The sequence below is a fragment of the Chiloscyllium punctatum genome, chromosome 8 (genome assembly GCF_047496795.1).
Source record: "Chiloscyllium punctatum isolate Juve2018m chromosome 8, sChiPun1.3, whole genome shotgun sequence".
NCBI lineage: Eukaryota > Metazoa > Chordata > Chondrichthyes > Orectolobiformes > Hemiscylliidae > Chiloscyllium > Chiloscyllium punctatum.
The window spans coordinates 113,248,846-113,275,750 of record NC_092746.1 but is presented as its reverse complement, the minus strand read 5'-3'; the positions used below and the strand labels follow the sequence as shown (position 1 = coordinate 113,275,750).

Sequence of the window (26,905 nt, the reverse complement as noted above, 5' to 3'; positions counted from 1 at the left end):
TCTCATCAAGATTTAGAAGATTCAACTTTTCTTCCCATAATCACTCAAAATTCTTCCATGTCTTTCATGACGATCTAGAGTTTTAACATGGCACAAATATTATGATACAAATTGATAAAAGTAAATAAAAATTTGGATAATGCTGTGTATCCAGCCTCAGTGATTGAGAGGATTCAGATTCAGAAGCTTAGCTTCAAATAAACAAATATTACCAATATTCTGCTTCAGCTGGGGAGAAGGATGGGGACAGTATAAAGGGAACTGGAGTTTATGGTAAGGACAGAAGACAGTTACTTCAGTCTTCCCAGTTTTTAATTGGAGGAAATATGTTGTCATCCAAAACTGAAAGTTAGATATGCTGCTTGACAAAGGGGTGACTAAAGGGATTGAGAAGTAGTATTGAGGTAGAAATAGAATAGAATTTCCTTTTATTGTCATGTGTATTCCATTGTAAAAGAACAATGAAAACCTTATACAGTGTCTGCCTCTTATGACACCATCTTAGTTACAAGTACCTAGGTACGAATCTTGGATACAATAGGGGAATAAACGATAGTTGCGGAGGATCCAAGATGGCAGCGACCCAGCAAGTCTGAGTCTATAGTGCTCCTCCCAAGACTTGACCGCCACACTCACCAAATCATTTAAAATAGTTTTTACGTAATGTAATTAGTTGCTCAGCACTGAATTTAAATAATCTAATCTCCTGTAAAAATGACTAAAGGGAAGGGAGCCCGCAGTTCTCAGCAGGCCTCCCGCACCCTCCCCAACTGCAGCTGAGGTGTCCACAACCGCCCCGGGGGACTTATCTACGGTGGCGAGCCTCGTGGAAATAATCTCCAAACTTGAAGCGAAGATCAACGCCTTCATCGAAGAGTCCCGGAGCCAATGGGATTCACTCTCAGCCTCACTACAAAAGCATGACCAAGACATCAAGGAAATAGAATGCCGAGTTGGAGGGGCGGAGCTAAAGGCCGTGACCTCTGAGACTATAACAGAATCGGCCGTGGATCGGGTCCAGACTCTCGAACAGTGACCCGGACCTTAGAGAATCACATCGACGACCTTGAGAATCAAGGTCATCGGAAAAATATTCGTTTGCTGGGCCTTCCCGAACGGGAAGAGGAAGGCCAGCTTTTAGCATTTCTCGAACAGTGACTTCCACAGCTTTTAAATCTGGAGGCTGGATCAGGCCAGGTAGGGGTAGAATGGGCCTACCGGGTTGCAATACGCAGGCCCGGCTCGAACCAGCGCGCCCGGCTGGTCCTATTCCGGCTCCAGAGCTATAAGGAGAGGCAGATATTCTTAGAAGCTTCCAGAAATCTTGGGAAAGACCCCCAAGCCATGATTTATAAAGGATCCAAGATTATGTTATTCCAGGACTTTTCCCCAGCTCTGGTCCGAAAGAGGAAGGCGTTTGACGAAGCGAAGAAGTGTTTAAGGGACTTAAATATTCAGTACTCCTTGCGCTACCCAGCAACGCCACGCTTTAACCATGAAGGATCCATGTATAACTTCGGATCACCGGAAAAGGCCAAGGAATTTTGGGACTCTCTTAGATAAATTGTAAGAGTTAATTGATGTTGTTTTGCTCTCCCCCCACTCTGGTTTACACCCCTTTTTTTATATCAATTCCTTTCTTTACCTTACTGTTTAATATTATCTTCGGGGGGTGGGGAATGGGGTTTATTTATTTGTTCTCTACTTAGCGATTTTCTCCCCCTTTTTTATATATATATATGTATATATATATAGAGGCCGGGTGGGTCTAGTTAATGTAGGTGGGGGGAGGTGGTTACCTTATCCTATTTTATTTCTATTTTTAGAAGCGGGGTTGTTTTCCCCTGTTATTTTGTATTACTATATTTAATTATTACTTGTTGAGGCTGTAATTTTATAGTTATATATGTTTATACATGGTATTAACATTACCAAATATATCCAGGTGTTGATGTGGGTGGGGGGAGGGGGTGGTGGGGGCGGTAGGGTGCTCACTGTTAACTCTAGCTCTGTAGTATATTTGAATTTTCTTCATCCTATCGTGGGGTGCTTGGGTCAAGGGTGGGACACTGGTTTGAAGAGGATATGATGAACTTTTGGAAAGGAAGTGATGCCCCCTGGGAACAAGGGGGAAAATGTCCATTTAAATACGTTTTATATTTTTTAAATTTAGAAATAGTTTTTTATTATATTGATGTGAGTGTATTAAAGAGCCTTTATTTTTGTGAATTTTATATGTTCTATGCTCGGGATGTTCTGGATAGGGTTTCCTCTTCCGAGGGGTCTCAGACGATTATTGTTAATCAATCGGTTAAATGGTGCACCTGGAATGTCAAGGGGAGTAATTCACCAGTCAAAAGGAAGAAAATATTATCAAACCTCAAGAAAGAAAGGGTTGACATAGCTCTCCTACGAGGTAAAAACTGCGAATCCTCTTGCAAGGATGCCTGCCTTGAAGAAGTTTTCCTCCTCTCTCTACAAGAATCTCAGGGAGTCCCTCTCCCACTGCAACTCCCAGGTCATTTCCTCTGCCCTGAAGCTCTTCAACCATGTCGTGAAACAAACTCGCTACCACAGCCACATTTGCTTCCTCAGTGCCTGCCTCTGTAACCAACTCATCCCACACGGACTCCGGACCACCTTTAAACCAGCAGAGTTCAGACCCGAACAGGACAAACAGTACAGACTACAAATTCAAAAACACCAGCAACAGTTCTCCTTCAAGATCCTCCGCTCCATGCTCACAGCAATGCGCCGGCACCTAACCTCTCTATAGTCAGCCCTTCCTCAGCTGAGGGCCACACTCTCTCAGAATTGCAAAGGACCCACTCTGTACTACATTCTCAGGAGAATTCATACTCTCAACAAACAGTATTTCAATTCCATCTCAAACATCAAAAACTGTAAGTACAACAAACTTTTATCTACCCACCTCCATAACCAGCGCTCCTTAAACATTCCAGAAGGTTCCCCTGGCCTCGGAATCTTCTCAGACGCCATTAGCCATGCGGCTGATGCAGCTGCCACCCCAACGCTGATTGATGATGTCACTTCTGCCCCCATCATGGCCACTTCCACCCCTCACTATTCCTCATGCATCACACGTGACATCACTTCCGCCCTTCACATCATCGCTGATGCCACATGCTCAGTGACTTCCGCTACCCCTACTGCCGTGGTCACCACCACTTCCGCCCCCACCAGCGCTACTCACCTGCATTTTGCTGACATGCCCCCCACAGACACCACTGTCACTATCCCCACCCCCCAGAACCCCGAGGGGAACACTATCCCTGCTCATGACTCCACCCCCATTCTCCCCACCATCACACCCACTCCAGTTACAGGTTCCGCCCCCACTCCCAGCTCTACACCCACACCAGATCCCAGCTCCCAGCCCTGCCGAGTTTTCACCATCCCCCCAAACCTCTCCCTCACTGAGGATGAACGATCAGTCCTCAGCAAAGGACTCACCTTCATCCCCCTGCGTCCACGCATCAATGAATTTAATACACGCCATGACGTCAAACAATTCTTCCGTCGCCTCCACCTCCGAGCTTACTTTCACAATCAGGATTCCCGCCCAACTTCCGAGGACCCCTTCGCCCACCTCCAACACACTGCATCCACCTGGACACCCTGCGCTGGCCTATTACCTGCCCTTGACCTCTTCATTTCCAACTGCCGCCAGGACATTAACCGCCTCAACCTGTCTAACCCCCCCCCCCCCCCAATCCAACCTCTCACCCTCACAGCACGCAGCCCTCCAATCCCTCTGCTCCAATCCTAATCTCACCATCAAGCCAGCGGATAAAGGGGGCGCAGTGGCAGTCTGGCGCACTGACCTCTACACCGCTGAAGCAAATGCCAACTCGAGGACACCTCTTCCTATTGCCCCCTCAACCATGACCCCACCCCCCATCACCAAACCATCATCTCCCAGACCATACAGAACCTCATCACCACAGGAGATCTCCCACCCACAGCTACCAACCTCATAGTCCGGGAACCCCGCACTGCCCGGTTCTACCTCCTTCCCAAGATCCACAAGCCTGACCACCCTGGCCGACCCATTGTCTCAGCATGCTCCTGCCCCACTGAACTCATCTCTACCTACCTTGACACTGTCCTATCCCCCCTAGTCCAGGAACTCCCCACATACGTTCGAGACACCACCCACGCCCTCCACCTCCTCCAAGACTTCCGTTTCCCCGGCCCTCAACGCCTCATCTTCACCATGGATATCCAATCCCTCTACACCTCCATCCGCCATGACCAGGGCCTCCAAGCCCTCCGTTTTTTCCTCTCCAAACGTCCCCAACAGTACCCTTCCACCGACACTCTCATTCGTTTGGCCGAACTGGTCCTCACCCTTAACAATTTCTCCTTCGAATCCTCCCACTTCCTCCAGACCAAAGGGATAGCCATGAGCACACGTATGGGCCCCAGCTATGCCTGTCTCTTTGTTGGCTACGTATAGCAGTTGGTCTTCTGTAATTACACCGGCACCACTCCCCAACTCTTCCTCCGCTACATTGATGACTGCATTGGCGCCACCTCGTGCTCCCGTGAGGAGGTTGAGCAATTCATCAACTTCACCAACACATTCCACCCTGACCTTAAATTTACCTGGACCATCTCTGACACCTCCCTCCCCTTCCTGGACCTCTCCATCTCCATTAATGACGGCCGACTTGACACTGACATTTTTTACAAACCCACCGACTCCCACAGCTACCTGGATTACACCTCTTCCCACCCTACCTGTTGCAAAAATGCCATCCTATATTCCCAATTCCTCAGCCTCCGCCGTATCTGCTCCCAGGAGGACTAGTTCCACCACAGAACACACCAGATGGCCTCCTTCTTTCGAGACCGCAATTTCCCTTCCCATGTGGTTAAAGATGCCCTCCAACACATCTCGTCCATATCCCACACCTCCGCCCTCAGACCCCACCCCTCCAACCGTGACAAGGACAGAACGCCCCTGGTGCTCACCTTCCACCCTACCAACCTTTGCATCAACCAAATCATCCACCGACATTTCCGCCACCTCCAAAAAGACCCCACCACCAGGGATATATTTCCCTCCCCACCCCTTTCCGCCTTCCGCAAAGACCGTTCCCTCTGTGACTACCTGGTCAGGTCCACACCCCCCTACAACCCACCCTCCCATTCTGGCACTTTCCACTGCCATCGCAGGAACTGTAAAACCTGCGCCCACACCTCCTCTCTCACCTCTATCCTAGGCCCTAAAGGAGCCTTCCACATCCATCAAAATTTTACTTGCACATCCACTAATATCATTTATTGTATCCGTTGCTCCTGATGCGGTCTCCTCTACATTGGGGAGACTGTGCGCCTCCTAGCAGAGCTCTTTAGAGAACATCTCCGGGACACCCGCACCAATCAACCACACCGCCCCGTGGCCCAACATTTCAACTCCCCCTCTCACTCTGCCGAGGACATGGAGGTCCTGGGCCTTCTTCACCGCCGCTCCCTCATCACCAGACGCCTGGAGGAAGAATGCCTCATCTTCCGCCTCGGAACACTTCAACCCCAGGGCATCAATGTGGACTTCAACAGTTTCCTCATTTCCCCTTCTCCCATCTCACCCTAGTTTCAAACTTCCAGCTCAGCACTGTCCCCATGACTTGTCCTATCTGCCTATCTCCTTTCCCACCTATCCACTCCACCCTCTCCTCCCTGACCTATCACCTTCATCCCCTCCCCCACTCACCTATTGTACTCCATGCTACTTTCTCCCCACCCCCACCCTCCTCTAACTTATCTCTCCACGCTTCAGGCTCACTGCCTTTATTCCTGATGAAGGGCTTTTGCCCGAAACATCGATTTTGAAGCTCCTTGGATGCTGCCTGAACTGCTGTGCTCTTCCAGCACCACTAATCCATAGCTCTCCTACAGGAGACACACTTATTGGATAAAGAACACTTGGAATTATGACAAGGTGGATTTGATCAGGCCTTCTTTCTTCAGCTCAAAAAGTAGAGGAGTTGTTATTCTTATTCGGAAGAATTTCCCTTTCAAAATCTTAAATCAGATAAAAGACGAATCTGGACAATATATTCTGATTAAAGCCCTTATAAATGGAGAGGAATATGGCATCTTAAATTTGTATTGCCGGCACATCCTTTTAAATTTATAACGGAAGCCGTCTCAAAATTGATTGCTCTTGGTGCTCATCATACAATTATAGGGGGAGATTTTAATTGTATTAAGGATCCGGAAATAGATAGGATTCCCAAGAGTACTGCAGGCGTATCTCCCAGATCTAGACAATTGGTAGATTTGAACTAAGAATTGGGACTAGTAGATGTATGGAGATGCCTTCACCCACAGGACAGAGATTTTTTCTTTTTACTCCAATCCACATAAATGTCACACCAGAATGATATGTTTTTTGCCACCTCGATTTTTAAAAATTCCATATCATCCTGTAAAATAGGCAGTATAGCAATTCCTGATCACGCTGCTGTATATATGGAAATCAAGGCGAAGAACAATGAGACAACCCCCCAGCATTGGCGTATGGGCCTCTTCCTGATGAAAGATAGTAAATTTGTAAAGTACTTCTCTCAAGAATTTAAAACTTTTTTAGAAATTAATTCAGGTATGGCTAGCAACCCATCAGTGATGTGGGAGACCATCAAAGCTTACGCTCAAGGTTTGATCATTTCCTACTCAGCGACCCAGAAAAAATTAAAGGGAGAACAACAGCGTCTGTTCGAAGCTCGCTTAAAAGCAGCTGAAACAGCATACGCTGACAGACCTTCTATTATCAAATTACAAAGGATTATGGCCCTTAGGGTAGTTCTAAACACCACGCTTACCCAAACGGCTAAGAGGGAAATATTATTTGCAAAACAAAGGTTATATGAATTTGGTGATAAACCTGGTAGATACTTAGCATTTCTCGCAAAGACAAAAAAGGCCCCTCAAACCAACACGCCTATCAAGGAAAGTACGGGTATTCTGACTCATGATCATAAAAGGATTAACGCAATCTTTAGAAAATTTTATTCTGATTTATATAAATCGCAGGATTGTGAAGACAGAACTAGGAGGATGCAGTTACTTTTTAAAAGCCTGATCTTTCCGGACCTAAATTCTGAACAGGTATCGGTCCTGAATGTTCCCTTAACAAGCCAAGAAATACTTGATGCAATCAGGCAACTTCAGAACGGTAAGGCACCTGGCCCAGATGGCTTTCAAGCTGAATTCTATAAAGAATTTACAGGAATATTGGCTGGTCCATTTATGGACATGTATAACTACCCATACAGTCAAGGCTGTCTCCCACCTTTGCTGAAAGAGGCGAATATCTCTTTTATCCTCAAAAAAGGAAAGGACCAATATTCTTGCTAAATGTTCATTTTAAAATCCTCTCTAAAACGTTAGCTTTGAGGCTAGAAAGGGTATTGCCACACATCATAAAGGAGGATCAGACGGGGTTTATTAAGGGCCGTAGATCATCCAGTAGTGTTAGAAGGGTTTTGAATGGGCTTCAAGCCTGCCGTCAGGGAAAGATACCAGGAGTAGTAGTCCTCATTAGATGCGGAAAAGGCATTCGACAGGGTTGAATGGTCATATTTGTTTTACACATTGGAAAGGTTTGGCGTTGGAAAGGTGTTTACCAAATGGGTCTCAACACTGTATAATGATCCCAAAGCAGTTGGATTTCCAATGGATTAGGCTCGGATAGCTTCAGTGTGGATAGGGGCTGCCGTCAGGGATGTCCTCTTTCGCCATTGCTATTTACGCTAATAATTGAGCCACTAGCAGAAGCTATACGGGCTGACCCTAATATAACGGCCCCGAGGATTGGTACAGGTAAACATAAAATTACCCCTTATGAAGATGATGTTCTTCTATTTCTCAGAAATCATCTGATATCCGGTGCCTCACTTAATCCAAGTTATTAATACATTTAGTGTATTTTCAGGCTATAAAATTAATTTTTCAAAATCAGAGGCTATGCCAATGGACGGCCTTGCTAGTATATCCCACTTATTGGACAGATCCCACTTTCCCTTTTGGTGGTCCCTAGAGGGTTTCTTATATTTAAGCATTTTTATCACCCCAGTATTTGGTCAGTTATACAAGGCTAACTTTGTGCATTTACTGGAAAGGTTAAGGCAGGACCTCCAGCAATGGGGAGACCTTCCAATTTCCCGGCTATGTAGAATAGTACTAACTAAAATGAGTGTCCTGCCCCGGCTCCTATACCCTATGAGAATGCTTCCGGTGATGCTGCCAAGGCTGGCACTACGTAAATTATATGGCTGGCTGAGTTCCTTTATCTGGAATCATAGATGGCCCCTCATTAAGCTGAAGAAGCTACAGCTTCCACAAGCAAGGGGAGGATAGGATTTCCCAGATTTTAGGAAACATCAGTTAAGTTCCCTATTAAGTTACATAGCCGATTGGATCTTGTCTGACCCGCTATCAATCTGGCTGGACACTGAAGCTTCTCAAGTAAAATGCCCACTTATTAACCTCTTGTTTTCAGACAAAAGGAAAATCATCATGGATCAATGTAAAAACCCTATAATACTAAACACAATTAAAGCTTGGAATATAATGCGGCAAAATGAGGGCAACTCACATAAAACATCCCTCTATGCTACGATAGTGGGAGCATGGGGATTTCAACCAGGGCTTACAGATGCCACTTTCAAACTCTGGAGATCCAGGGGTATCTCCTGTTTAGGGGATCTACTTAAAGAAGGGGTCCTGATGTCTTTTGAACAGCTGCATCAGAAATTTGGATTACCAAATGGAGACCTCTTTTGATACTTCCAAATTCAAGATTACATACAGAAGAAGACTACGCTATTAGATAGTCTTTATAAATCAGATAGAGAACGTAGAGTGTTATGGCCAATGGGGGTATCTTCCGTCAGCACTATTTATCATTTATTACATGATGAAGTATCGGGAGATATGGACAATCTGCTTAAAACATGGGATCAAGATTTGGGACTGGAAATCTCTCTAGAAATGTGGAATGACATTTGGGAAAATACCAGAAGAATCTCCATCTGCAACAGAACTCAGGCCATTCAGTTGAAGATATTTCATAGGGCCCATATAGCACCGGACCGATTTGCAAAATTTAAGGCAGGAGCATCTCCAATGTGTCCCAAATGTAAAATAGAGGTGGGCACTCTTGTACATTGCCTATGGACCTATCATAAGATCCGTAGATATTGGACTAAAGTAGCAAGTGCTCTGACAGAAATCTTAGGAAATTAAAGTGGATCCTGAATCTCTCCTTTTGGGCTTTTCGAACTTACCCTCCCTGGATATGCACGGGAAGAGATTATTCTCTCCTTCTGTGCAAGGAAAAATATTTTGGTAAACGGGGTGGCTGAGGGCCCCCCTGGACTTTCAAATTGGCACGGAATAATCATGGAATGTATTCCCCTTGACTTCCTTACAAATATGGTGCACCAAAAGACCAAATTATTCCATAAAATATGGCAGCCCTTCTTGAATTATATAAATACAGATATTTCGGCCATCCTAACAAGGGCTTTTATTTAATTGAGATGGCAAACCTGGCTGGTCCGGTCCCCTTGGGAGAGGAATCCCGCACGAATACGGGTTTTGTTACATTTGATGTTAACACATTCCGAGCATATATCTCACTACTCAATTTCTGTGTTATCCGCCGTTTTGTTTTCTTCTCTGAATAATGTAAGAGATTTAATCATACACTCTGGTTAGTTGAGTTTTGTTTTTTTTTCTCTCGGTACCTTTTTTTTTCTGTTTGATAAATTTTGGTTATTATTTATTTAAGATTTAATTGTATATCCATGTTTATACTTGGGTTTTTTTTTATTTGTAAACTTGTAAAAATATGTTAAATTTTCAATAAAAATACCTATTAAAAATATTTGCATTACTTTACACAGTTTAAGAATAAAAGTTAGAAATAAAGCACTGTTAAAGGATTGACATTACAGTCGAGCAAAAATTTTCAAATATCACATGCTTGCCAGCTTTCAGCTTTCCCTCTCTTAAAATACAGTACATGCCTTCACCTTGTAGTAACAGTAACAACATCTGAAGTTAATTAGATCTGACATTAATGAACCTAAGCCTAGTTTTCACCATGTCACCAGTAAGGTGCTAACACTGTGAAAATGTGATGCCAGTTTACTCAATCCTAACATTTCTTACCATGGCAGTCATTCATTATTAGAAATAGCTTTCTTTGGAATATGTGCTCCTCAATTTCCTTGTGACCCACTCTTTGTGAATATATTGTAGCAATTAAGCCTCAGCAAGACATTTAGAAAATCAAGCTGAGTCAACATGATTTTTTTGGAAGAGAAATTATATTTGTCAAGTTTATTAGAGATCTTTGAGGACATAGTAAGCAGGATGGATAAAGAGTAATCAGTAAGTGTGGGATATTTATATCTCTAAAAGACATTTAATAAGATGCCGCATATAAAGGTTTGTCACAAACTTATTGCTTTACGGGTGATATATTGACATGAAAAAAGAATTGACTAACAGGAAACAGAGTCTCGGGATAAATGATGCATTTTTAGGTGGCAAGCTATAACTTGTGAAGTGCCACAGGGATCAGTGACTATTTACAATCTTTATTTGTGAATTAGATAGAACATCTTCATGTATTGAAGCCAGATTTGCTGATGATTCACAGATACTTAAGAAAGCAAGTAGTGCGAGGCTGCAAAATGCTGCAAAGGTGTACAGTTAGGTTATGTGAGTGTGCAAAAAATATGTCACGTGAAGTATAGTGTTTGAAAATGTGTGGTTGACTCTTTGGCAGGAAGAATAGAGAAGGTATTTCTTAAATGGTGGGAGACTGCAGAGTGCTGCAGTACAGAGGAATCTATATGTTCTCGTACATAGAGTCATACACCACAGAAACAGACCATTCAGTCCAACTTGTCCATGTCAACCCAGTTTCCCAAGAGAAACTTAGTGTGCATTCAGAGAACATTTGAACTCTGAAGGGCTGGCCAGGGACAACTTCCAAAGGTATGGCAAATCCAAAAACATTCAAAAAGCAGGCAACAGTTAATGGTGATCAAAGTTCTAAACCTGTTCCAGGTAGAGGGAAAGAGAAAGGTGCAGGCATTCCATAACCCAATGCTATGATTCATTACCAGTGAGGTAGCAAATAAAATTAAGATTCGACTAAACAGCTCGCATCTTACATTTAGAAAACAGTAGTGGAAGTGAGTTCAAGAATGGCATCACTAGTGAACAATATGTTTGGTAAGAAAATTCAATATTTTTAATAAAAGATTAATTCAGATGGAAGTAGAAGTGTCAGCTTTTTTAAAAGCAACTTTATTGGATTGCATCACTATTCATTCAAGGTAACTGTCAAAGATGTCATAATTTGATCAGCTGAGAGCCAGAAGATCCAAATTCACCCTCTACACCATAAGTATGCAGAAAAATTGGTCACAAGTCAAACCACAAAAACTTACAGCTCAGATTCTAAAATAGACATGCCTCAGCCTCATTCAGGAATGGTGCATGTCCTAAGTAAGCAGCGACTCCTGGAAAGAGACTAAAAATCCTCAGATGGCATTCAGTCCCGATCAGTGCAAGATAAGGTACAAGTTTAGATTAAGTGACTCATCAAGGTAAGTAATCCATCAAGCATTAAAAAGTGCAAAATGGAACAGGGTCTCATTGATTTAATAGTGTTCATTTCTTTGGTATAGATGCACAACTCTGAACTTCCAAAATAGTTCTGATTCTACACCTTGTGATGCAGAGGGGATTCCAAGCTCCTTGATTGAAGTAGTTCTTCAAGAAGAGTTTCCCACCCTCCAGAAAGGAAAGTAAATACTGTACATATGGAGCAGACAAGAAAAAAATGAAATTCTGAGTTCAATTTAAAAAAAGTGAACAGGCTAGTTTTCAGGCCAGGCCAAAATATGTGCTGCAATTCCAATGTTAAGTTATTTGAAAGAAATATGTTTCCACGCGTATTCATGGAAATAAGTTGAATAGTCATAAATGACTAGGTTGGTAGTTGAACCCCTATTTACTAGGTGACCATTGGGAAGAAGGTTTCTGTGTCTGGCAACTCAAACTGATTTTGACTTTGTTCAGCTAAAATCTCAACAACAAGTTCAAATATTACCTCAGAATTGATAAAGTTTGGCACTGGAAAAAGCACAGCAGGTGAGACAGTATCTGCGGAGCAAGAACGTTGATGTTTTGGGCTTAACCCTTCGTTAGGATTGCGTAGGGGGAAGGGGGCTGAGAAATAAATGGGGGAGGAGGGGCTGGGGTAAAGGTAATTGGGATGGCGATAGGTGGGTAATTGTGGAAAAGGCCCAGAATGGACACGTCATGGGGAAGTGGGAGGGGGAGTTGAAATGGATGGCTACAGGAAAGTAGAGTTGATTGGTGACTGCCTAAACAAAGTCACTCATAAACTGAAGGAGGAATACCTCATCTTCCACCTCGGGCGCCTACAACCACACATTCTCAACATTGAATTTACCAGTTTCCAAATATCCCTTCCCTCACCTCATCCCAGATAGGTGGTAAGGAAGATGGACAGGTAGCTCAGGTCAAGGGGGCGGAGCTAAGTCAGAGGTTTGGATCTGGGATGGGTTGGCGGGAGGTGATTTGGAAGCTGGTGAATTCAGTGTTGAGACCATGTGGTTGTAGACTTCCAAGGTGGAAGATGAGGCACTCCTCCTTCAGTTTATGAGTGCCTTTGCTTAAGCAGTCACCAATCAACCCTACCTTCCTGTAGCCATCCATTTCAACTCCCCCTCCCATTTCCCATGACATGTCCATTCTGGGCTTTTTTCACTGCCTAAACAAAGCCACCTGTACATTGGAGGAGGAAGAACACCTAATCTTCCACCTCGGGAGCCTACAACCACACGTCCTCAACATTGAAAATTTACCAGTTTCCAAATATCCCTTCCCTCACCTCATCCCAGATCGAACCCTCCAACTCAGCTCCTCCTTCTTGACCTGTCCTATCTGTCCATTTTCCTCCCCACCTATCCGCTCCACACTTCCCACTGACCTATCAGAATCACCTTCTATCTTTGTCCACCTATCACCATACCAACTACCTTTCCCCAGCATCACCCCATCCCCTTGTTTATTTCTCAGCCCCCTTCCCGCCCCAGTCCTGGTTAAGCCCAAAACGTCGACTGTCTTGCTCCTCAGATGCTGCCTGATCTGCTGTGCTTTTTCCAGTGCCACACTTTATCGACTCTTGACTTCTATGGCATCTGCATTTCTCACTATCCTTAGTTGCTGCAAAGATTACCTCAAAACACAAAGTGATTTGAAAACCATGTGCTTTCAACGAGTTCAATTATTAATGATTTCTTGCATCCTACAAGTCATGTAGCCAGTTTCCCAACTGGGTCACATGAATGATAGGTTAAAAATATAATTGTTCAACTTAATAATATTTAAACATCCAGAGTGTGGTGAAGCAAAATTCTTCTGTAGTTTGGATACTAGACGCAATCCATTCAAGTATAGTACCATCTTCCTCCATGCTTACACTGGAGGTACATTGTATTTCAGTCTGAGAAAGAGAATGTCTTGTTCTCAAAGTCATTTTGTTACCTGTATTGGCACAGAAATTAGTTTCACAATATCTATACAAGATAGCAAGATTAATCATCGGTCACCTGCACTGATATCCTTTAAGTCAAAGTTGGATGCTTACTAGTTTGAGACCTTTGGTTGCTTCATCCTTTAACATGCCAGTCTTCAGAATCCTTAAAACGCTTCAAATTGCAAAGAAGAAAGGAGTAGAAATGCCAAGTCAGCAACTAGAAAATTAGACCTAAATAGTGGATATTCAGTGGCCAAATCTAAAGTTGGGCACTTAAGGGAAATGTAAAATTCTGCTGTTATTCCTGTCCTGATTTATTGTTCAAGTATATAGTTCTAACATGGAGTCAGAAAGTCTTCTAAGTACTCTTAAGAATTATTCCTGGAGTAGGAATTGTGGAAGGTGTAGACAGAAACAAGAGAGCAAACTGCAATCAAACTCTGCCACCACCTCAACACACAGTAAAGGCAGTTGAAGCATTTGTAGGGGAACAAAATGAATTCTTGGTGTTGATCTTGAAATTATAGAAAAGTCACAAAATAGTTCAAGTGAGAGACTTTAACTAAAGCAACTGGAGTTGCTTCCCAAAATGAAGGTAATAAATCGTGGAAGTGCCACTGTGCTCAAACCAGTGACTCAGATTGAATTTGCACTGAAGTGTTGGCGGCAAAACAGGAAGGTTGGTATATCCAAGGATGAAATGATACCACAAGATAAAATATCTACGAATGTATTCCAAGCAAATAGAAGCCAATAAAAAAGAGGGCAGGAAATAGCTTTGGCAAGTAGAATTAAGGAAAATCCAAAGGGTTTTTACAAATACATTAAGGACAAAAGGATAACTAGGGAGAGAATAGGGCCTCTCAAAGATCAGCAAGGTGGCCTTTGTGTGGAGCCGCAGAAAATGGGGGAGATACTAAACGTGTATTTTGCATCAGTATTAACTGTGGAAAAGGAATATGGAAGATATAGAATGTCGGGAAATACATGGTGACACCTTGCAAAGTGTCCATGTTACAGAGGAGGAAGTGCTGGATGTCTTGAAACATATAATGGTGGATAAATCCCCAGGACCTGATCAGGTATGCCCTAGAATTCTGTGGAAAGCTCGAGAAGTGATTGCTGGGCTTCTTGCTGAGATGTTTGTATCATCGATAGTCACAGGTGAGGTGCCAGAAGACTGGAGGTTGGCTAACGTGGTGCCACTGTTAAAAAAGGGTGGTAAGGACAAGCCAGGGAACTATAGACCAGTGAGCCTGACTTTAGTAGTGAGCAAGTTGTTGGAGGGAATCCTGACGGACAGGATGTACATGTATTTGGAAAGGCAAGGACAGATTAGGGATATTCAGCATGGCTTTGTGCGTGGGAAATCATGTGTCACAAACTTGATTGAGTTTTTTGAAGAAGTAACAGAGGATTGATGAGAGCAAAGCGGTAGATGTGATCTATATGGACTTCAGTAAGGCGTTTGACAAGGTTCCCCATGGGAGACTGGTTAGCAAGGTTAGATCTCATGGAATAAAGGGAGAACTAGCCAATTGGATACAGAACTGGCTCAAAGATGGAGGACGGAGGGTGGTGGTTGAGGGTTGTTTTTCAGACAAGAGGCCTGTGACCAGTGGAGTGCCACAAGGATCGGTGCTGGGTCCTCTACTTTTTGTCAGTTACATAAATGATTTGGATGCGAACATAAGAGGTACAGTTAGTTAGTTTGCAGATGACACCAAAATTGGAGGTGTAGTGGACAACGAAGAAGGTTACCTCAGATTAAAACAGGATCTTGATCAGATGGGCCAGTGGGCCGAGAAGTGGCAGATGGAATTTAATTCAGATAAATGCGAGGTGCTGCATTTTGGGAAAGCAACTCTGAGCAGGACTTATACACTTAATGGTAAGGTCCTCGAGAGTGTTGCTGAACAAAGAGACCTTGGAGTGCAGGTTCATAACTCCTTCAAAGTGGAGTCGCATGTAGATAGGATAGTGAAGAAGGCGTTTGGTATGGTTTCTTTTATTGGTCAGAATATTGAGTACAGGTGCTGAGAGGTCATGTTGCTGCTGTATAAGACATTGGTCAGGCCACTGTTGGAATATTGCGTGCAATTCTGGTCTCCTTCCTATTGGAAAGATGTTGTGAAACTTGAAAGGGTTCAGAAAAAATTTACAAGGATGTTGCCAGGGTTGGAAGATTTGAGCTATAAGGAGAAGCTGAACAGGCTGGGGCTGTTTTCCCTGAAGCGTCGAAGGCTGAGGGGTGACCTTATAGAGGTTTACAAAATGATGAGGGGCATGGATAGGGTAAATAGACAAAGTCTTTTCCCTGGGGTGGAGGAGTCCAGAACTAGAAGGCATAGGTTTAGGGTGAGAGGGGAAAGATATAAAAGAGACCTAAGGGGCAACTTTTTCACGCAGAGGGTGGTATGTGTATGGAATGAGCTGCCAGAGGAAGTGGTGGAGGCTGGTACAATTGCAACATTTAAGAGGCATTTGGATGGGTATATGAATAGGAAGGGTTTGGAGGGATATGGGCTGGGTTCTGGCAGGTGGGACTAGATTGGGTTGGGATATCTGGTCGGCGTGGACGGGTTGGACTGAAGGGTCTGCTCCCTTGCTGTACATCTCTATGACTCTATGAGTCTTAAATGGACATGGCATTTGCAGTCTCCAATTGTCTCAAATTGTAAAATGATTTTCCTAAAGGATTTCATGCTTAAAAACTGAGTTTCAAGCTAAGCAACCAATAACATGCACATTTGAGATTATTCAGTTATTTAATCCAGCATTAGTTTCCCAATTTCTAGGTGAAATAAAACCTCAGTGGGAATAAATCAGATTGGATCTATTTATGTTTAGTATAACTATGGGCAGTGTTATTTTAAAAAGCTTTCAATCGTCATCTCAACACTATTAGTTGAGTCTAAGCACTAATGAATTTCTGTTGATTAAGGAAGAAAAATCCTCATGTTAGTAGGATGCAGTTATGTCTCCATTTCAGCTTTTGTCAATATTTTTCATTGCTATGTAGAACGGGTGGAAGGCAAGTGCAAATGAGACAAAACCATATTAGAAGAGAAAATAGTACACAGTGATCTTTACAAATGACAAGTTTTCCTGGGGCAGTTTAACTTACTTTGCTGATTGCTAAGATGTATTTTACATATGTATTTTATGATCTTGCAATGGAGATCTTTGAAATAACGAGTAAGAACTTACATTGTACAATGTTTTGGCATGTGGCTGCTCAGGAAGAATTAACATGTTGCTGCTGTCACATCCACCCAATGATATTGCAAGGGTGATAGCAAAGAGAATAAGGCTAAAATAATGCTAGCCAGAAACTCACTCAAATTGTGAGTTTGACAAATCTAGAATTATACTGCTTGGTCATCATATTTAAGAGACCATTTAACAAACTTATTTAGGTTTGGATTTTAAGCAATTAAGGGTTCTTAAGTTTAGTCCCGAGAATTATTACTTGTCATGGTCCAAAAGGCCTAACTCCTGTGTAAATTTTGTAGTTATGATGGTACCCAGACTCCCTTGGAGTATATGTTGAATCATTAAAAGTTAGCTTGTCAATACAACCAGTAATTAAGTAGCTGAATGGTTTATCTTTTATGCAAGTGAAATGTCATATAATAGTAGAAAAGTCCAATAGGCAAACAGAGCATTGGTGAAACTGCATCTGTGGTGCAATGTACAGTTTTAGACTCCTTTCTTTAGAAGGAATATACTTACGTTGGAAGCAGTTCCGAGAAGGTTCACGATGCTGACTTCAGGGATGACATGTTGACTTATGAGAAAAGGTTGAGCATGTTATACTTGCACTCACCGGAGTTTAGAAGTCTTGGATGTGTTTATTTGCCGCTCTCATCAGTTCATGCTCCACCTCTTGGACACTTAGACAATGCTGACCTGCTTTCAGTGGGTTAAATGCCTTTCTTAATCTGCCTGCTAACTCTTGTTCATCCTTTCTCAAAGTTCTTAGAATTTTCTAAATTGTTAAAGAATTTATCTTTCAAAACTTCAGGATCCCAAGTTCCCTTTTTTTTAGTCAGTGAAGTTTTTGAAATCTAGCTACTGTTGTAATGTGGAGTCAATAGAGTGTGACACTAGAAAGAAAACACAGTAGGTCAGGTAGCATCTGAGGAGCATGAGAGTCGACACTTTGGGCTTAACCCATTGGAAAGGTTGCAACTGGTTTACGCACAGAAAGCATCCACAAGCAACAGTTTTATAATGGTAAGATAATCTAACACATGTGGCAGGGGTGTATTATAGCAGTGCAGTGGGGCTGTGCTAATTTAGGGAAAGGCAATATGTCGAGTTGGTCACAATGAACCACTGGGGTGTCGACCAGAAAAGCAAGATCAGGTTATCATGAAAAGGAAAGTACCAGCTGGACAAATAAGATAGTGGGTGGGGAACTAGAGAACTGGTTGGGTAGGGAGCGGGAAGAAATAATGAATGGAAGAGGATATGAATGTAAGAAGGTGACAGGTTGAGATGGTCTTGTGATAGGGGGTGAAATTGAAAAGTTCAAGAATCAAATTAAGACACAAAGAACAGTGGTTCAGTGCAAAGTAAAATTATTGTGTAGAAGTGCTAAACAAGCTGGAAACAACAAAAGTTACAATTTGCTGTGAGCACAAACTGAGATCCTCTAGTGGATACACAACTCTAATTAATTTTGTGGTATGCAAATGTATTAAAATGTTACACTTTTCCTTACTTGTTGTATCTATGCAGCCCTCAGCTTCCCAATTCTGTCTGTAACTAACTCGGATACTGGGGTCATTTTCAACTTTGCTGCCTTAGTTGTAAGCATTACCAACCAAATTTGCTTCCCACTAATGGGATAAATGTTGGATGAGTTCTACAACAGATGGGCAACTTGCTCCATTAGATTGTTACCTAGGTGATTTTTCATGTTCTACCTGGCTAAATGCCACAAGGTTCTGCATGACTCCTACCTACCTCTCTGATCTAACTTCATTAGATCTTCTGTAGGTTAAAATCATGCGAGGTACTTAGCCTTTTTTTAAATTAAACTCAAAATAATTATAAAAATTTCAGTTCATTAATTAGCAAATGAGGTGTGATTTAGGTATTACTACTACCAGAGGATCTTAGATACACTTGGAGATCAGTTTTCTCACCTAATTTTTAGCATTTCTTTCCACAGGAGATGTACTAGTGTTTCTTGACAGTCACTGTGAGGTGAATGAGATGTGGTTACAACCGCTTCTGGCTCCAATTAAGCAGGATCGCAAGACAGTGGTGTGTCCAGTGATTGACATCATCAATGCTGACACACTAATCTACAGTTCTTCCCCAATTGTGAGGGGTGGATTTAACTGGGGTCTACATTTCAAGTGGGATCCAGTGCCTGCGTCAATGCTGAATGGACCAGAGGGACCGACTGCCGCAATCAAGTAGTAACCCAGTACTTTCTTAACTTCACAATGCAAGATATATAATTTTGCTTCACTCAAACAGCAGCTAGCTGACCTGCTTTCATCAGTTGAGATTTGTACCAAAGATTTTAGTATTCTGCTTTTCCAGTTCTAATCTTTTTCCCTGCTTCCTTTTGATGATCACATATCTGGTCCAAGCCAGTTAGGATAAAAGATTATATGTTCCAATCACTCTTGGAGAAAATATAGTCTTTAATTTTCCCTTTATTACTTTGGTGTTAAACTTCATTATTCAGTTTAAACAGTCTTTCACTATTTAACGTATCAAAATTGTCATCATTTTATGGTGTGATCCTGGTTTAATCGAAACTCTAACTTAACATATCTATTCTCTCAACCTTTGTTTCATAACTATAACCTTAACTTCTTGGTATTGTTCCAGTGAACCGAGTTGAAATCTTTTACTTTTCCAATAATGGGTTCTCAGACAACATTCAGCATTATTTCCAAAAATCTTGTTTAACTCCAGTATTGTTTCCAGTTTTTTATATTTCATGCCTTTAAATGTAAAACCAACAATTCTATTTGCCTTTTTTATAATCCTCATCGAATCTTGCATAACGTAAGGTAGTGCATCAGCCAAGCAAGGCTGTGGTGGCTGTTTGAAAAAGCTATTTATTTAGTCATTGAAAGAGATTTTTACTTAGTCCCTTCATTCTCCTATTCCAAAGTCTCGCAAAACTAACATTGAATCAGCTTCTACCATTCTTTAAGAAAAGGCATTCTAGATCATCGTAACTCTCAGCAGGAGAAATTTCTCATCAAACCTGGTTCTTTTTCAAGTTATGTTAAGAAATTAGTCTTCTAATCTTTAAATTCTATCTACTTGCACTCCTATATTTATGTGTTCCTTTGCCATTTTAGAAGTCTTATAATTTAGACAAACGTTTTGTGCAGTTTTGTTCTCAAATTGAAGTGCTTTAATTTCTTTGTTTTGAACTGCAATTTGTCACTTCTCTGCCAAGTTTTAACTTGTCTATATCTGGCTGTAATTTCTAATAATTCTTTTTCCCTCAGTCCACCATGCCACATAATTTGTTCTTATTGGTAAACTATTGGTTTAACTCCACATTTGTCTCTGCTGGAAGCATATACAGGTAGTTCTCCGATAATGCCATAGCTGTGTTCTAGCAAAACCTCGCTTAATAGAAATAATGGGGCCTATAGGAAAAGTGGGTGAGGGGCAGACCAGCAAAATGTATCACTCACGATCGCTCAAAGGTCACTCAAAATTCTAATACAAAGTTTGCACAGCCTGAATGATCGTTGAGATCATATTTATTAGTGAAACAAATTTAAATTTAACATAGTACATTTTAAAAATGTAAGAAAGCTGCTGTCTGCACAGTGTCTCTCTCTCTCAGAAAGCTGCTCTGTCAGCAGCTGACATTGCACATGCACTGGACAGCACGAAGACTGGCGCTGACATCATGCATGTGCAGAACGGTGCTGTGACTTTGACATGGACATCAGCGCATGCGCAATATGGCGCAGAGATTTCAACATGGACATTGGTGTATGCGCAGAATGAGACTTGTGATCCTAGCTGTAATCATGCTATTGCCAATGGAGGTAATCGTTCTCGAGAATGCCATTATAGCCAAATTGTGTTGCTGGAATGCGTGTTATCCCAGAGCTACCTGTATATAAATGCCTATACTTTTTGTTTTCCTGCTCCCTACATTATGCTGGGCATCTCCTTTCTCCTTTCCTCAATCCATGCGTCTTTCTACTCCTCCCTAATCCAATCAATGCACTAATTTATTTGACATTCCCTGTTACCCATTCTCATAGCTCCTGGGTGCTTTCCAATGTTCCTTCTGTTCTAAGCAATTGAATGCTACTCCATGCTATGGACAGAAATGTGCTATTCCCAGTAGGAATTCTTGCCCACTGTGTGGCGAGGCTTTTAATTGTTTATAAGCAGCAGAGGGAATAGAAGCTAAGAGCAGCACTGGGGGGAGGAGTTGGAAACCATGCTAATTTTCATCTTTGAACACAACCATGTGGACACTATCTTGGAAATACTAGCTGTGCGCATGAAAATTGGCAATTTGTAAGAAAAAACAGGAAATGAGATTACAGGTATTCCCAGTGTGGAGCTTGAAAAGGAATGATGGGCAGAATCCAATGGTGCTATTACAATGATTAACTGTTTTGCCTTTCTAACCTTTTTGCCCTAGATGACTTCGCTCTTGTATTTTAGATTTCTCTTGTGCTTTAGTCTCAGTCTTCCAAACTTTCCACAAGCTTTCTCTTTGTTTGTAGATCAAGGGTAGCTTTCCCGCATGTGCATGTGCCCTGGGAAACCCTGTACTAGTGATGGTATTTAGGTACTAGATTTACATCCCTCTAAGATGTTCTTTGAAACCAAGGGGGCATCAAAGCTAAACCAGAGTGCAAAAAACTGTCACATAATATTGATTTTATTTAACAGTAAATAACGTTCTTCTCACCTACTGAATTAAGCAAAATAAATAAAATAATTTTAAGAATGAAGTCTGTGCAAGCAACTTTAAGATACATAAGTGTTTCCCTCTCTTTAAAGAATATTCAGTAAGCTGCTTGCTTCTCTTAAATTCAAAAGTGTGTCCCTTCATAGACTTTCTGGCAGACTGTGATTTCAGCAGAAGTTTGTTTTATCACATATAAGAGATACCAGAGCATGCTGGCTCTTGAATATTACACCAGTCAGATTGAAAAAGGAACCATTGAGCATACAGGAACTGAATCAATCATGCATATTGTTTAAGTTTCAATTATTTCTCTTTCTAGAATGTGATTGAAAAAAAAGGACCAAAATAAGTTTGCTGGGATTTGAATTAAAGTACTTGTTAGGTAACTTGATTCAAAACAATATTTAATGCTACTAAAAAAAACTCATTTTTGTCATAATTATTTGATTGGTTCTCTTCATTATTTAAAAATTGTGGATTATATTTTCAATCTTCACTTTTTTACCTGTTGCTTTCAGAATGGGAGGAGGAAATTGTATTTCAGTCAAAACATTTTGCTATGTAGGTGGTTGCTTCTTAAGGTCCTCCTAATCAATTTTGCTCAGATCTGCAGTAGTGCTTTGTAGTTGCCTTAACAAATGTTTCTTTTTCCATTCTTGTGTCTTATTCAGGTCCCCTACAATGGCAGGGGGTCTATTTGCAATGAACAGGAATTACTTTATCGAACTTGGGCAGTATGACAGTGGTATGGATATTTGGGGAGGAGAAAATCTGGAAATCTCATTTCGGGTAATATTTTTGAGTTGTATGAAGTTCCTCTTTACAAGAGATTAGGTCTTAATTAAAAATAAACACAGAAACAATTATTAGAAATTACAATATGGAAATAAGCTATGTGTACATGTTCATAGGTCCCGGACCCAAAGTGTTGTCCTGAAATGTGTCCATGCTTCTCCCATATGTTTTTCTCTTACTCTTTCATTCAAATACTTATCGGTGATATTTAATAGAAGTGATGGTGGGGTCTTACGCACTAATTGAGTTGCCCCTTTAATAAGGCCTGCCAAATTATATGCCACTGAGGTGGAATTTTGACCTGCCTTCCATTTTACCACCTGGAGCAAATTATGCTATGGTTTAACACTGTTTGACATTGGTCTGTTCAGGATCAATTTCCTTCTAGGAGGTAGGCTGTGTGATTAGAATGGAAGTATGTCCCCTCCCCCGACAAAATTCAGCTCGTGGTTTCTGCTTCAGGCATAAGCTTTGAGAATGCATTTCATGGCATAGCATAATATTTCTCTTGCTCTCTATCCTAACCTTGAATGTAATATATTCCCATATTCTAGACCCATTCCTTATTCATTGCAGCTGTTACTTCAATCTTTCCTGTCCTAGCCAATCTCTGTCAAATCACCTTTCAATCTCATCTGTTCTAATGTAATAGCCACAATTTATTTCTCATTGCTAGTAAATGTGTAAAATTATTGTGTGAGGTTTAATTGAAAATTTCAAGTATACTACATTATATTTATGGATGTGCAACCCACTGTCACATGAATTAGTTGAAGCAAATGATATCTGTGCATTTAAGGGTAAGATAGTTAAGTAAATGGAGAAAGAAATAGAAGTTCATATTGATAGATTTAAATGAGGAAAGATGTGAAGAGACCCAAGAGGAGCAATAACAACAATTTGGACTGATTAGAAAATATGGGATAGAAACAGGCTATGTGGCCCATGTGATCAGTAAACTTCAAAATATAAGAGTCCTAAAAGGCAGAAATGAGATTTTCTTTTATAAATGACCAGAAGAGAATGGAAACCCAATATTTGTGGATGGGATCAAAAGCAAGTTCAGCGCAAATATTTTTGGAAGATTTCTAAAAGCATCAGAGAAGTGAGAAAATGGAGGGATTTAAGATGAGTATTCTGGAGGGTTATGTGAACACAGTGGTGAAGAGATTAGACGTCAATGGAGAAACATTGGAATAAGGGGAAACCCAATGGAGGAGTGGAGATTGCATGTAAATAAAGGGTGAAGGAGATTGCTGGTGCAGTTTAAGGCATTTGAAAGTGGAACAGGGATTATCTAGCTAATTCATTGGAACATGGTGAGACTGAAATATGGAGATTTGCTGTAGCAAACTGGAGTAGCTGGAGTTTATAGAGAAAAGAATGCATAGAATAAAATAATTCAGCATGTAAACATTTCAGTAATCTTTGCAGAAATAATATATATAGGTATTATAAGAAATAGGAACAGGAGTAGGCCATTCAGTTAATCAAGTCTGCTCCATCATTCAATAAGATTGTGGCAAATTTGATTGTGCCCTTAAATTTCACATTCCTATCTACCTTTGATAATCTTCGATTTTGTCTTCAAGTATCTATCTACATCTGCCTTAAATGTATTTAATGAGTCTTCCTCCATCAATCTGTGAGGCGCTGTCTGCTGAGAACAAAGCAAATAAGACAAGGTGCAATGAGTGGGGGAACATACAAGAAATTTGGAGGACAGATATCATGGTCAGGCTCTGAATTGTAGAATTCAGTATTTAATCCAAGAGGCTGTAAAGTGCCTAGACTGCCAAAGAGGTATTGTTCCTCAAACCTATGTTATGCTTCATTGGAACATAGCAGCCAGCCAAAAACAGAAATGTTAGCATGGGTGTGGTTTATAGATATGGCAACACCTGGAAGGTTGGGGTCATTCCTCCAAACAAAGCGGAGGTGTTCTTCAAAGGGATCACCCAGTCTGCGTTTGGTCTTGCACATGTAAAGGAAACTGCATTGTGAGCAATATATAAATTGGAAGAAGTATAAATTAAACAGTGCTTCATGCAGATGGTATTTTTCTGGGCCTTTGACAGTGAGGAGGGGTGACGAGGATGTTACACTTTCTGTGTTTGCATGGGAAGGTGCCACAGGGGAGTGAGGAAGTGTTCGGAGTGATGGAGGAGTGGACCAGAGTATTTTGGAAGGAGCAGTCCCTATGGAATGCTGACACTGAAGGGAAGGGAATATGTGTTTGGAGGTGGCGGAAATAGTGGAGGATGATCCTTTGAATACGAAGACTAGGTTAGAAGGTGAAGACAAAGGGAATTATTTTGCTGTTCCAGGAAGGACGGAGAACAGAGGTACAGGATCAAACACAAGGTATGGGGTGTGGAATAATCCTCGCTTAAGAAAAAAAAATCATGTTGGGAGGCAGCCAGTGGAAGTGGGATCACCAGAACAAATGCGACAGAGGTGGAGAAACTTGGGAATGGAATCTTTGCAGGAAGTAGAGTGTGAAGAAATGTAGTCCAGGTAACTGTGGAATTTGGTGGGCTTGTAATGGATATTGGTGGATAGCCTATACCAGAAATAGAAACAGAAGTTAAGGAAGGGGAGAGAAGAGTCAGAGATGGACCAGGTCAAGGGGAGAGAATGATGGAAATTGGATGTAAAACTGATTGCTTTTTCCAATTCCAGATGAGAGCAGGAAGCAGCTTGAAAAAGTTGTGGGTGATGGCCCAAGTAGGACTAGTAAAAAATGTTCCATCTACCCCACAAAATGACAGGTATTGCTGCAACCAGCAGTGGATATCCACATTCATATCGTTTAATTGGAGAAGGTGGGATGGGTTAAATAATAAGTTGCTCAAAATAAGATCTAGCTCATTCATTTGAAGGATGATGGCGGTGGATGGAGACTGTACAGGCTGCTTTTCAGGGAAGAAGGAGAGTGCCTTCAGACCATACTGATGAGGAATTGATGTGTAAAGGAATTGTCTATCTCTTATGAAGAGGAGTTGGCTAGGGCCAGAAAACTGGAAATTGTGGAGCCAACATAAAAGTCTCAGAAGAATCATGAATATATTTGTGTCAAGTCGGAACAAGGGAAATAAGGGAGGAAGAATAAGTTTATTAAGTCAGGAGCAGGCTGAAACAATGCCTGAACAGTCCTGTTTCTGGATTTTGGAAAGGACATAGAAATGGCTGGGCACTTTTGGGAGATGATAAACTTGAAAGATATGAAGGGGAGATAAGGTAATTGACAGTTCTGGAAACAGCAGCTTGATGCCCAGGGTCATGATCCTGGGGGGAGTTAGGAGGAAGTTGAGATTTGACAATCAGCCTCTGCCAAGTAAAGCTGACAACAGATGACAACAGCACCACCCCTATCAGCAGGTTTGGTAAAGTCAGGGCTGGAACTGAGAGAATGGAATGCAGCAAGTTCAGAGAGAGACCGGTTAGAGAGAATACGGTGGCCAATATCACGTCAACATAGAATCATAGAATCCTTACAGTGTGAAAACAACCTCTTCGGCCCAACAAGACCACACTGACCCTCCAATGAGTATCCCACCCAAACCTATTCCCCTACCTTATTATTCTACATTTATCTCTAACTAGTGGGCCTAACCTACGCATCCCTGAACACTATGGGCAATTTAGCATAGCCGATTCATCTGTCCTGCACATCTTTGGATTGTGGGAGAAAACCAGAGCACCTGGAGGGAACCCACACAGACACAGGGAGAATGTGCAAACTCCACACAGATAGTTGCCCGAGGCTGGAATCGAACGCGGGTTCCTGGTGCTGTGAGGCAGCAGTGCTATCCACTGAGCCACCGTGCCACCCCAAAAGCAAGGACTTAACCTGCCTCTTCAGCTGCACCCTTATGCAGAGTTTTCTTACTTGACAGGGAGCCAAGCTTTTAATTAAGATGGTTTCCAGGTAGTAGATACTTTTGAAGAAACAAATCATAGAATCACTATAATGTGACAGCAGGCCATTCAGATATCAAGTCCACACTGACCCTCCAAAAGACATCCCCCATCCAGACCCACCTCATTACCCTACATTTCCCATGGCTAATCCACCTAGCTTACACATCCCTGTGAAACTATGGGAAATTTAACATGGCCAATCCACCTAACCTGCATATCTTTGGATTATGGGAAGAAACAAGAGCACCCAGCCACAGGAAGAATGTGCAAACTCCACACAGACAGTCACCTGAGGAATCGAACCCGGGTCCCTAATGCTGTAAGGCAGCAGTGCTAATCACTGAGCCACCATGAGTACTCAATGAAGAGATGAAGGTCAGTTGACAGGGTATACTGGAGATGGGTAAAAAGGTCTGTACGGTGGGAAGAGGACACCTGACGGAAGAAGTTGGGCATGGACGTCAAGACGACGGCAGAAGAGTTCAGCATCATGTTGTGCCCCAAATCCATTGATGTGTGGGCATTAAGGGATAAAGCTAAGTCCTTTGCTGATCACAGATCATTCAGCATCAGAGAATGAGAGGTCAGAGGCTCTCACAAATGCATGACAAGAAGTGGAATTAGATGAAAATGCACTG

The 26,905-nt window shown here is 41.9% G+C and overlaps 1 protein-coding gene across 7 annotated transcripts in view; it reads left to right on the top strand.

Moving 5' to 3' along the window:
- galnt11 (UDP-N-acetyl-alpha-D-galactosamine:polypeptide N-acetylgalactosaminyltransferase 11 (GalNAc-T11)) overlaps positions 1-26,905 on the top strand; it is a 183,245-nt gene that overhangs the window by 128,870 nt on the left and 27,470 nt on the right. For 3 of the 7 annotated variants that reach the window (XM_072576262.1, XM_072576258.1, XM_072576259.1), the window contains 2 exons: positions 18,786-19,050; positions 22,220-22,337. In XM_072576262.1, coding sequence (XP_072432363.1) covers positions 18,786-19,050; positions 22,220-22,337 — 383 coding nt within the window. Of the gene's footprint in view, positions 1-724; positions 1,941-18,785; positions 19,051-22,219; positions 22,338-26,905 lie in introns of those variants that run through there. The other 4 variants (XM_072576263.1, XM_072576261.1, XR_011961411.1 and 1 more) reach the window with 3 other exon arrangements.